The sequence below is a fragment of the Melopsittacus undulatus genome, chromosome 9 (genome assembly GCF_012275295.1).
Source record: "Melopsittacus undulatus isolate bMelUnd1 chromosome 9, bMelUnd1.mat.Z, whole genome shotgun sequence".
In the NCBI taxonomy this organism is placed as follows: domain Eukaryota; kingdom Metazoa; phylum Chordata; class Aves; order Psittaciformes; family Psittaculidae; genus Melopsittacus; species Melopsittacus undulatus.
Window position 1 is genome coordinate 7,899,964 of NC_047535.1, and position 12,064 is coordinate 7,912,027.

General features: G+C 49.9%; 2 protein-coding genes across 2 annotated transcripts; one reads left to right on the plus strand and one right to left on the minus strand.

Moving 5' to 3' along the window:
* Positions 1-2,913: 2,913 nt before the first annotated feature.
* MRPL46 (mitochondrial ribosomal protein L46) lies at positions 2,914-5,459 on the minus strand. Its single transcript, XM_005148760.3, has 4 exons — positions 5,250-5,459; positions 4,676-4,865; positions 4,032-4,205; positions 2,914-3,360 (listed from the first exon to the last, which is right to left on the minus strand). The coding sequence occupies exons 1-4, from the start codon at positions 5,442-5,444 to the stop codon at positions 3,110-3,112; spliced, it is 810 nt and encodes a 269-aa protein (XP_005148817.3). The 5' UTR covers positions 5,445-5,459; the 3' UTR covers positions 2,914-3,109.
* Positions 5,460-5,480: 21 nt separating this feature from the next.
* MRPS11 (mitochondrial ribosomal protein S11) lies at positions 5,481-9,343 on the plus strand. The gene is made up of 6 exons (XM_005148761.3): positions 5,481-5,559; positions 5,804-5,902; positions 6,942-7,031; positions 7,739-7,868; positions 8,512-8,577; positions 8,992-9,343. Exons 1-6 carry the CDS (start codon positions 5,507-5,509, stop codon positions 9,097-9,099), a joined length of 546 nt encoding a protein of 181 aa, XP_005148818.2. The 5' UTR covers positions 5,481-5,506; the 3' UTR covers positions 9,100-9,343.
* Positions 9,344-12,064: the final 2,721 nt, after the last annotated feature.

Genomic DNA, 12,064 nt, shown 5'->3' on the forward strand with positions numbered 1-12,064 from the left:
CTGCACCAGAACAGCGCTCTCTGCTCTAATAAGCTCAGGGCTGTGTTTGGGAGCAATAGCATCTTTCCTCCTCCCCATTTCCAGAGAGCAGGAAGCAGCATAGCCCGTGGCTCCAATGGCCTCTCCTGCCTCTGCATGTATTTATCTTCCCTATGTTGAAGCCTTTGGCTGTTTGGAGCCAGCCAGGAGCAGCAAACAGCAACTTCCTATTACGTGAGAAAGCGTGCAGTTCTGAACAGTCCACAGTGTATCACAAAACACATGCTTTTACTGGGAATCTTCTGCAGAAAACTGGCATTGCAACGGTGCCACCCACAGTGCCGTCATTCCTCACTTTCCCACCTAAAAGTCCACTTGAATCCAAAATCCTTGGTGCCCACTCTTGGCTGCCCAGCAGCAGAATGAGTAGAGCATGAACGTTTGGCCTCTGCTGACACAGCCAAAGAGCCAGGAGGGAATCACAGAATCCCAAGGGTTGGAAGGGACCTCGAAAGATCATCTAGTCCAACCCCCCTGCAAGAGCAGGGTAACCTGGAGTACATCACACAGGAACTTATCCAGGCGGGCCTTGAATATCCCTCTTTTCTAACGTGGTGGCTTAAGCAATGGTTTAGATGCTGGTGTTTTAGGCTGCAACTGCACCTTCAATTTGTTTCTGCTCCTGGAGGCTTTTAGGAATAGCTGCTGGACTGCATCACACCAGGGAAAGGTCATCTTGATATGCCTCCTTTCCCCCTGGAGGAGAAAAGGATCTGGCTTTTGTGTATCACCCACATGAACAGAAGGATCCTGTGCTGAAAGTCTTTGAGGAGCAGAAACTTCCCCCCAGTCTGATGCTCTCCAGCTTCCCCTCAACATGCAGACTGAGGGGAAGATAACACTAGGTGCTATCCTTCCAGTAGTTACCAGCAAAATACAACCCACCAGCCTGCCTGATGAAACTTCTGCAAGGAGTATGGATATTGGTTTGGCCTGCAGCCACACAGTTCTCAAAGGAAAATAACAGCCTCAGTACAAACCATCCTCTTCTTCTCAGGCTAAAGAGGAGGGAACAGGCCATACAGAACTGAGCAAAAGCACCTGAGGTCCAAGATCCAGGATTGATTGCTGCAAATGGCCAAAGGCTTTTCAAAAAGGGCCTGTTCCTACGCAGGCTGAGAGCAGGAATTTGTGTTTCAGGAGATAAGGAAACAATTTCAGCTTCCATAAAAGACCAAACCTTTCACACATCTGCTACAGGTTAAGAACAAAGGCCATGGAAGCTGTTGATTCCGACCTTCCCACTACTGAAGGGAGCTACACCTCGCTCAGCACAGAGAATGCCCAAAGCCTCATCACTCAAGTAAGTCAGAGGGCAAGAACTACCTGCGTTTGAAGATCAGCAAGCTCTCACTGAAGCCTTTTCTCTCTTTTGTGCTCCTGGTTTTGAGAATGATTGAACAGCATTTTATATGCTTTGAAAGTTCTGTTCCAGCTCCCCAAAACCTGCCTTTGGCATGAGAAACACGGCAGAGACCTTGGCAAAGGGCACGCACTAAGCCTTTGCCCACAAAGCTCTGCTCAGGGGCTGTATGCTACACAGGCAGCAACAGCCTCATACAGAGGGGAAGAGAAAAGCCTAATCAGGGCTGACTGCACCCATGGTCCCCTAGGCTGATGAGGAGAAAGACTCACCTTCCCCTTCTGCAGGGGCTTTCAGTGCTCAGAAGGCAATAGCATCCCATGCGGCAATGCTGATCTCAGGCAGCAGACAAAGCATCTGCAGTTTTTCAGGCACATATTCACGTTAATTTCCTCTTTTCAAGTGCTCTTTGTTGCAGACAAAGCCTCCTGGAAGGGTGCTTCAAGAAACCAAGTTTTGTTTGGTTGGTCATTTATGGTAAGCTTGCACCTCCCAGAGTGCCCAGCATTAGAAAACGGAAGGCTGCTGTCCTACCCCCAACCCCAATGGCTTGTGGCATGATTAAGGATAGCTTTAATTTGAGGCCTGCAGCTCAACAGCTCCCAAAGGATTGATAAAATACATATAGCAATCCCCAGTTCCACCTCTGGAAGCTGAACTCTCTCCCAGTGATTAACGATGGCTATTTCCTCCCTCTCTCCTTGCCACTGACTCTCTGTAAGGTCCAGCCAGCCCTGAGCTGGCAGTCTGACCACCAAACAGCAACATTTACAACCAGGAAAAACCCTCCAAGAAACAGACAGCACCATATAAGCCCAGGATAGATCTTCTAATAAAGAAACTGGGGTAATAGTGTCAGGCCACCTGAGGCAGACCCAGCTGGCCTGGGTTAGCAGTGCTGGCCTAATGCACCACAAATGGGACCCAAGAACTCCCCAGGGCCACCTTTGAAGCTGCCCCCAGGAGGTAACAAGCCAGGAAAAACAACCTTCCCAGCCCAGGATGTTGCTGCCCCACTGTTACCCTCCTTCAGTGTCTGTTATTATAGCTTGAGGCTCAAGAGGAGGGCAGTGTGGGTGGGAAAGCAGCACCCAGCTAAAGAAAGAGCTGCTGACTATTCCTTGTTCATCTGTGTGCTCCATAGCCACCATGTATCATGGGGTCTAGGCCAGAGGCAGCTCCAACACAGATTAAACATTAACCGTGAATACCCCAGCTTCCATCTCTCCCCAGAAACCCACCTTTCTCAGCCTTGTGCTCCCCCCTTAACACACAGATGACCCCCAATGCTGCTCTTAAAGACCAGGTACCAGAGACAAGCATTAGCCACCGCATAGAAGAAACAATTTGAGTTTGAGACTATGATAGAAGCCTAGAGAGGGAAGCAAGCCCCCTGGGTGCCACAGCCCCAGGGAATCACACACCTGGGAGAGGAAAAGATCACAACATGCATTTCCAGCAGAGGTGGAGGAGGAGGATTCAACAAGAGCACAGAATTCCCTCAGGAGAACTTCACTTCCAAGTAGAAGTTTTAATATTTATTCAGTACAGGCCTGGTGAAGAGAAGTGGCAAATAAGGCAAAGGCAAATTATCCTCCAGAGCCCACATTAACATCTCATACACACAGACCATGAAAAGCAGCAGCTGTGCTTCTCCCTGGAGTTTCATCCCACATCCTCCCCATCTGCTGGAGCACAGCCCATCCCTTACAAGTCCAGAAGGAATCGATTGACTTTCTTCAGATACTCTGGCTTCAAGTAATCTCCCAGCTCATCCTTTGTGACCCACAGGTGATTCCCCTTCTTCTCTGCTTGGGACAAGTCACTGCTCTGGAGGAAGGCTTTGAAGAAGAATACTTTAGCTCCCACATTATCTTCAGTCCTGATGGCCCTGGGGAATTTGTACTTGTAAATCCCATATGGAGCATTCCCCAGGACTTTGGCTTCAATGTGGTCTCCTGCAAGATCCCAGCAATACAAGAAAAAGAAAACAAGAGGTAAGAACACAAAGCAACAGTAACTGCTCTCCTGTAGTAACAAAAAGGCAGCATAAGCCACTCTTTGTGCCTGGTTCAGACTGACTGCTCTCTCTCAGGAGAAACGCTGCCAACTGTAAACCTCTTGTCCTGACAAAACCAGCTTGTCTGGAGCACAGCAAGTCCTCCCAGAGTGAGAGAGGGAGGGAACTGAGCTTTGTCAACCTACAGGGAAAAGCAAGGACATGAGTTTGTCTGAGTTTGTCATCACTCATCTGCCACAGGGTGACAAGAGGAAAAGAGAAGCCATAAACCTGAAGCAAATCACAGAGCATCACCAGACTGCCCCTGCAACATCAGTGAGGGCCAGACCCAGCAGTGCAGCTGGTGGCAGGCAGAGATCCTGTCAGTGCCATCAGCTCTCTGCACACTGCAGTTGCTCTGTGACAGTCAGCAGTTACAGAGCCAGGATCACAGCTCTTGCCACAGAGCCCATCCCATTGAGCTCCATCTCTCTGCTATAAAATGCCTTTTCCCAGCAGATGGGAGGTGATTTCACTCCATCTGACGGCAAAAAACCCTCAGACAGGGCAGAAGAAGGAAACCACTGGGACTAAGTGGAGGGAGAGCCGGGCACAGGGCAAGCTACACACCTAAGAACGTAGCCATGGCTCGCTCAGCCGTGTTTCGCAGTGTCTCCCCAGGCTGCCATTCCTCTTGAGGCAGGAGCCACAGCTCCTGGTTGCCGATTTTCTGTTTCACCAGAAGCATCAGGTTTCTGTCCAGCTTCCTGTTCAGTGATGTTCGACTGTTGCTTTCATCAGCATCTGCCAAAAGACAACACACACTGGAAACAAAGTCTCCCGGCAGCACTGCCCTGATCAACCCTCTGCCTCTCACACCCTCCCAGTGATAATACAGAGACACAAGCACATGGAACAAGATGTAGACAAAAATGCTCCAGAATTGCAGGACTCAGCTGGAACCCAGGGTTAGGCTGCACTCAGTTCCAGCAGGAACTTGAGGCAAGAAGCCTGGACCTCTACCTTGACAAAACTCAACGTGAGAACTAGGCACAGCTTGGGAACCGAGAAACCAACATTTCTACGTCTGGAAACAACACCTTTGCATCACGAGAACACCAGTTCCCCTGTCAGACAGTCAATTCCTCATGCACCAACAGTGCTGTCACAGAGTCAGCTCTCTTTAAAACAAAAAGACCTCCCCTTTACTGAGCCGCACTCAGTTGCGTCCTGCAAACACTCAGGGTGTTCTCACTCCACCTGAACTTCAGTACCTGTTATCCGTGGAGCGGCTTTGAAGCGAAGGAACTTCTGTTCCCACTTGTCCTCCAGGTCCTGCGCCATGATGACCGTTTTGCCGGGCTCTTCATCATCGTAGGCGCTTTCCTTCCTCCTCCGGAGCAGCTCCTCTTCCTCCAGCTTGCGGATTTCATGGTCTGAATAGTGGCTTTTCTCCAGCTCTATCTAGAAGGGTAATGCAGGGAGTTCTTGAGCCACCCGCACTACGGGCTGGGCTCGGCACATGGAATTAAACCAGTTCTACCTCAGTGAATGAAAGATGATGGGAATTCCCGTGCTCACAGCAGGAGCCACTAGCAGGGACACCAACAGCATCAAGGAAGCACATAGGAGCACTATTAAGCCCCACAATACCTGGTGCAGGCAGTAAGTCTCACACAAAGCACTCATTATGGCTTCACGGTGAGAAACATCACCTAAGCTGCCCCACACTGGCCCTGCGTAGCTGTTATCCCCCCACAACCCATGGGGGAGCCCCACAGTGTGCTCTCCCCTCCAAGCCTGAAGCAGCCATTTCCCTACCAGCACGTCCCTAGCACCGCACTCTACCTGCCCCATGAGAGCCGTCATCTCTTCCTCCTCCTTCTGGAGCGGCTGCGTGATGCGGGGCAGCCTCAGCAGGCACACAGCCCCGAACAGCCGCCACGACCGGGGGGCGGCCATGCCGCAAGCCCACCGTGCCCTGGGCGCCGCCATCACGGCGCCGCGGTGCAGGCCACAATGCACCGCGCTGCTCGCCGCCATGTTTCCTCCCCCTTCCCACAGTGCTTTGCGGCGACCTCTCCGGACGCGCTGGGGAAGCCGCCATGAGCGCGGCGCTGGCGGTCGCTTGGCAACGGCTGCGCGGAGCGGCCTGCGGGTGAGCGGTGGAGGGGGTATGGTATCCGGTGTGTGTGTGTGAGGGGGTACCGGTGTGGGAGGGAGTACCGGTGTGTGAGGGGGTATCGGTGTGTGAGGGGATCCCTGTGTGTGAGCGGGTACCGGTGTGTGAGGGGTGTCCCGGTGTGTGAGCGGGTACCAGTGTGTGAGGGGTGTCCCGGTGTGTGTGTGTGTGTGAGCGGGTCCCGGTGTCCTCACCGACAGCTGCGCTTTGTTCCCCGCAGGGCCCGCGCTGCCGCCCTGTGCCGCGGCCTGCGGACCGGCCCGCAGGACCTGGCGGAGGCCTCGAAAGAGGCGGAGACGCAAAGCGCGACCGACCTGAGGTGAGGTGAAGGGAACCGGGGGAGTCTGCGGGTTGCGGCTTGAGGGGAGCGTTCATCAACTGCGGTGTTTGCTCAGCCGAGGGAGGGAGTGATTTGGTTCAGTCACAAACGCGGTTTGTGTGTGTTGGAGACTTAGAATCATAGAATAGTTAGGGTTGGAAAGGACCTGAAGATTATCCAGTTCCAACCCTCCTGCCATGGGCAGGGACACCTCACACTGAACCATATCACCCAAGGCTTCATCCAACCTGCCCTTGAACACTGCCAGGGATGGAGCATTCACAACCTACCTGGGCAACCCATTCCAGTGCCTCACCACCCTCACAGTAAAGAATTTCTTCCTTATATCCAGTCTAAACTTCCCCTGTTTAAGTTTGAACCCGTTACCCCTTGTCCTGTCACTACAGTCCCTAATGAAGAGTCCCTCCCCAGCATCCCTATAGGCCCCCTTCAGATACTGGAAGGCTGCTATGAGGTCTCCATGCAGCCTTCTCTTCTTCAGGCTGAACAGCCCCAACTTTCTCAGCCTGTCTTCATATGGGAGGTGCTCCAGTCCCCTGATCATCCTCGTGGCCCTCCTCTGGACTTGTTCTAACAGTTCCATGTCCTTTTTATGTTGAGGACACCAAAACTGCACACAGTGCTCCAAGTGAGGTCTCACAAGAGCATCTCTTTCTCCCTCACTGTCACAGTGTCGCAGAATCACACAATTACAGACTGGTTGAGGTTGGAAGGTACTTTAAGATCATCCAGTTCCAACTCCCTTCCCTGTGCAGGGACACCTCACACTAGAGCAGGTTGCTCCAAGCCCCATCCAACCTGGTCTTGAGCACTGCCAGGGATGGGGCAGCTACAGCCCAGGGCAACCTGTGCCAGTGCCTCAGCACCCTTACAGTGAAGGATTTCTTCCTTATATCCAACCTAAATCTCCCCTGTTTCAGTTTGAACCCATCACCCCTTGTCCTATCACTACAGTTCCTGATGAATGTGAAATAAAGCTTTGCAAAGAGTATCTGATAACTGTTGTTTTTCTCCTCAGCCCTTTAATCCTGCAGAGGAGCTCCATGAGATGGGATGGAAAGGTCTATGAAGAGATCCCGATAGCTCACATCAAAGCTACCTACAATAAGTAAGTAAATCAGCAGCTGCACTCCTCCTAGCATGCAGAAGAAAGGCTTACAACATAGCTGGGCTTTGGTCAGTCAGTGTTTCACCAAAAGGCTTAAAGGAAAAAACGCAGAGGAGTGGTGGTCATTACTAGGAGGAATTCAAACCTTGGTGCTGTTCAGGAAGTATAACTCAGTGTCTTTAAGAGCAGTAAGATTGTTATTACATACTTTGACTACATTCTGATGTGAATAATTATATGCTGATAGCTTTAATGACAGGTTACTTCCTGCTGTAGCACTGTCAGTTTTCTCAGCAGCTGTACAGCAACATGTTCTCCATGAGAGATGGTTGTGTTTCAGTAGTGATCCATAGTGTGATATTTTACTGTTTCAAGTTCCAGGAGTGTTTTGTGCATTATTTTAATAACCAGAAGAGGTAAAATACTTGTTGCAAGAGATGGGTCTCAAAGGGCACAGCAGTGTCTGAGGTGTACCTGGATAAAGTATACCTTATCCAGAAAGGTTGTACCACCTTACTCAGATTCTGTGGGATAATGGAAAGGCAAATGCTGGGAGGTCTCTGGTTGGTTCATGTAGGTGGGATACCTCAAAAGGGAATGCTGAGTGAGGGTGGCCTGGAGAAAGGAGACCCGAGGCCTGTGCCAGTAAGCTGAGTGACAATAAAGTTTTGTTATAGCTTATTTCTTTTGCCCCTGTCTTTCTGTAGCACCCACGTCCAAGTGGTCACCTTTGATAGCATGTCATTGGCCCACACATCCTGTGGCACAGAAGGCTTCCAGAATGCCAAGAAGGCAACTGCCATTGCAGCACAGACTGCAGCCATGGCAGCAGCAACGGTGAGTCTGCACTGCTGACCCTCATCCTCCTGGAGGGCAGCACCCACCACCTACCTCCCCAGCACCTGGGTCCATCCATGCCTCACTCTCAGTGCTTGAGACCCAGAGGAGCTGCCTCCACGTGGTGGCAGCACGGCTATGCTTTGCAGCACATTCTTGTTCTCAATTCGCAAGCCCCTTGCATTTTGACACTGAAGGTGTGGACTCCTGCACAGCAAATATAAAGCTCATCTGCTTTTCTCATTTGCCCTCTAGAAGGAATGCACTGCTCACAGGAGAGAAGTTGCCACATTAGAGAAAGGAAAACAGCTTTAAGTTAGGCCTTGTTAGTCCCTTGCCAGCTCAGTCACATACCCATGAATATGTCATTTTCTGCCCTGGCTTTAGGTCACAGATAGTTTGAGTTCTGTGTATGCAGCCCTGAAAGCTTGGCACAGTTCTGAAGCTGCCATGGCTATACCCAGGTTCCTTTCCTCCTAGCATCTTTGTGCAGTAATCCCCATATTTGCCTTCTGTATCCATTACTACCTAGTCTTTACTTAGAGAATACTATAATAGTGGGTCAGAAGGGAATGAGAGAGCCCAGGGAAGCCAGAGCAGCAGCAGTTAGATCACAGAGAACACTAACCAGTTCTTCTTGCAGAAAGCCCGTGGGAAAGGTGTGCTGCACGTACGAGTGATGGTGAAAGGACTCGGACCAGGACGCAAAGTAGGTGCCGGTTTCTTTACACGTTTTCCTTTCTCAGGCATAATCCTGGGATTTTAAACTCCGGCTGGTCTCATGCCTGGAACTGTGAACTTGGTTCTTCCAAAGGTGATGTAAAGAATTCATCACTCAAGTGCCTAGTAATGAAGTTTTAGAATTCCAGAGTTCTGTCACTTTGGAGGCAGAACAAAAGCTGTATTTGGGACTTCTTTCAAGTAGGAAAATTGCTGGGAATGCAAATGAAAGGAGCAGATAGATTTAAACTGGGTTTTCTGACACAAATTACTTAGTTTTAAGGTAACTACAAAGTAAAACCACTGGAACAAGTTGATTTTCAGACAGGGACCAAGGTATTTTTTCGTGAGCTTTTTCCCTTCTCTGCTGTTCACTGTGTCCTGTGCTGTCTTGTTCTTCCAGGCTGCCATCAGGGGGTTGACAATGGGAGGTTTGGAGATCATCTCCATCACTGACAACACCCCAGTGCCACACAACGGCTGCCGCCCTCGGAAGGCCAGGAGAATGTGAGGGGGGGAGCGGAAGAGACACACAGCATCCAACACTGGTTCATGCAACAGCATCTGAATGTTGTTCCTGTGATAGATTCTGGGAATCCACCCTGCCTGGAAACACTTGTTGAGGGAAGCTTGAAGAGAGACCATCCTGAGCCTTAAAAGCCCAGGTGGTAAAAGCAGGAACGTGTGTACTCCCTTAGTGGGAAGCCTCTTGTGTATAAAGTTTGTTGATTAAAATATTGGTCTCTTGACAGTCATTCCTGCTGTGTTCCCAGAAGTATTTTGGATTATTATTGCTTCTCGCCTGCACTTTTCCTCTTACCACTGTATGTGGCTCTTGTCTCACCCTCTGTGCTATTATTGTCCTTGTTAGATGAAGGGGAGCTTGAGGTGTAGATCTCCTTCTATTCATGTGTAGTAAACAACTGCATGGGGTCACATCAGCTTCCTTCCCTCTTTCTCTTACTGTACACATTTGGAAACAAAGCCTGGGGTAACAATTCCCCTTCCCCTGGCTCGCAGAGATCAGGGTGTTATGCAAGAGGCAACTCCATGTCTGGATCCCCTGTTGGCAAAGAGCTGCTGTGGTGCTTTATTTCACCCAAGCTGCCAGTGCTGCTGGAAAATACCAGTCCTAAAGGGGCTGGGATCTCGCCAGTTTTGATGCTGGCAGCCTCTTTGCTCCTGCCTTGTGCACCATGAACTCTGTTTTCTGAGGTCCTGGGGAAGACAAGCAGAGGGGCAGCAGGCCTGAGGAACAATGAAATGCTGAAAGGAGATTTAAAACACTTAAGTGTTGAACTGTACCACTCTATAGCCACAGGCAGCATGGGCATATCTTGGGGCTGTGATGTATTATTGCTGTCCCAGCTCCATCCAGAGAGAATTTTTGCCAAGGTAATATGTCTGAGGCTCTCTGGAGCATTAAGCAGGGAAGGCAACAGCAGTAGCTGACTACAGGATTGATTTTCCTGGATAGCAGAGGCAAAGGGCATCTTCCCAAAATCCTCATGCCAGAGAAGCCTTGGCCACATCCAGCACACACTGGGCAAGCATTTCACCTGTAACCAGTGTATTTTGGTGAAGGCAGCAGTTCTATCACAAACCCAGCATCTTCATTTCTGTTATTTCTCTTTCTGTCGTTCCTCCTTAGTTTCTTAAATTGCATAATTAACTATTCTCTTCCTCTTCAGAGAAGGGCTACCATGGCAACGAGGCAGTGAACCTCCTTTATGGGGCTGAATGGCATACGGCAGGTTTTGAAAGAAATCTGCCTGCTTAGAAGAGCCTGTTGAGTTGCATTTGACAGAAGAGAAGAAAACAAGATTCAGGTGAACCCCCTACCTTACTCTTGCTATCTCAATTTGATTAGAAGGTAGGTTATCTTAAAGGGAAGTTCCTTGAGCTGTCACAGATCTGACAGCAAAGAAGAGAGGCTCTTCCATAGATGTTTGACACACTAAAAGCTTCCCCCTCATTCCAGAAATATGGCTGAGCTTAAAGTGACTTCATATTCCTCTTTTAAAGGAGAAGATATTCAGGTCAGCTATAAACTGCAAAGCTCAAACCTCCCAGTACCCAGGTAACTGGATAGAGAGGGCATGAGTGAGCACTGATGTGCCTTAAGCAAGGCTGGACCAGCTTCTGTGCTGAGCACAGTGGCCAGCCCTGGAAGGGAGGAGCACCAGTCCACACTGGCAGGCTTGTCAGTGATGTACTAACACACTGAGAAAACTGAACATTACCCCTTCTCCACCACAAGCTGCTCATTGCATCAATGCAGAAGTGCCCACGTCAGATAAAGATGAGAGAACAAATGGAAAAATAAGATTGGGAAGAGATTTGCAGTCTCTGAAATTCAGGGAAGAGGAGGTGGGTGACTCGAGAGTCAGAAAGCAATGAGAGAATAAAGCTCTGTCTTATCCAGGCTCAAGGCTGTGCCCTTTGTAAAGGCCACTCTTGGTTTTTCTGAGTATTTGTGAGCATTCCATGAAGTCTACCAATACACTGCACTGCTTACACAGTGCTAAGTTTTATCTCCCTACCTAGTTCTGGTATCTCCCCTACTTCCTCCTCTGACACTCACACAGCACTCTGAGCTGGAGAGAAGAGGTTCTTCTGCAAGGTGCAGTGGCTGGATCTGTACAGTATCATGCAGTATTTGCTTTCCAAGCCCCCAGCACCGTATACTCAGCTCTCCAGCACAGTGCTCCAGTTGTGCAGCTTCCCATGGAAGCCACACTTCCCACCTACCTGCCCTCTTGGAGCATCCCCAAAGCCAAGTCCTCAATGCTCAGTCTGAACTGTTGATTCTGCAGCACATCCTGGGCCTCTGGGGCAGTGGGCAGGGAAAAGGGGGAGCACAGCACTCAAGGCAAGCTCTCCCACCCTGTATGTTGCTCCTTCCTGCACACTGTACTCTGTTGTTCATTTTGCAGGGGATGAATAGACACCAACAGCACTTCATGATTTCCCTACCCTTGAGATAAAACTATGAAAGGCCTGGTTTTAGTCAGCCACTGCTGTTCACCAGTTCCAATTGCTTTTCTTAGTGCCTTTGTGGAATCCTGTTTTCAACTGGCTCACATTCCTCCTGAGTAGCATTACTTCATCTATCAGTAGCACAGCCACAGTATTAGGACCCTCATCAGGGTCACATCTTCTTCTTTTGGGCTTCCCCTTTGGTTTGGGACATTTTCTCCCCACTCCCTCCTAACTTTTGATTCCCTGCCCTCAAATAAGCCCTTTTTCTGTGAAACAAGCTCAGAAACTGCTACTGACTGCGAAGCTTCACCCTGGTTCGACCCTGCTCTTTCTGGGATTCTGCCCTCCAAAACACCACATGGACCTTTCTCTTCATATAGGGGGTGAAATACAAATCAGTCTTCTGATTACCAGGTACAATGCTGCCTCAGGTCTGTTTATCCCGTAATGAGGTCCATTCCATCTTGGGGAGTTGGTGTAACTCAGTTACCCTT

What these genes read in the sequence shown, in the direction of transcription:
- MRPL46 (XM_005148760.3), bottom strand. Translation starts at nt 5,444, where the DNA reads ATGGCGGCGAGCAGCGCGGTGCATTGTGGCCTGCACCGCGGCGCCGTG. An exon ending in TGACGGCTCTCATGGGGCAG is followed by an intron (nt 4,866 to 5,249) that starts GTAGAGTGCGGT and finishes TTACCCTTCTAG; the next exon opens with ATAGAGCTGGAGAAAAGCCA. An exon ending in AGCCATGGCTACGTTCTTAG is followed by an intron (nt 3,361 to 4,031) that starts GTGTGTAGCTTG and finishes GGGATCTTGCAG; the next exon opens with GAGACCACATTGAAGCCAAA.
- MRPS11 (XM_005148761.3), top strand. Translation starts at nt 5,507, where the DNA reads ATGAGCGCGGCGCTGGCGGTCGCTTGGCAACGGCTGCGCGGAGCGGCC. An exon ending in CTGCGCGGAGCGGCCTGCGG is followed by an intron (nt 5,560 to 5,803) that starts GTGAGCGGTGGA and finishes TGTTCCCCGCAG; the next exon opens with GGCCCGCGCTGCCGCCCTGT. An exon ending in GACTCGGACCAGGACGCAAA is followed by an intron (nt 8,578 to 8,991) that starts GTAGGTGCCGGT and finishes TTGTTCTTCCAG; the next exon opens with GCTGCCATCAGGGGGTTGAC.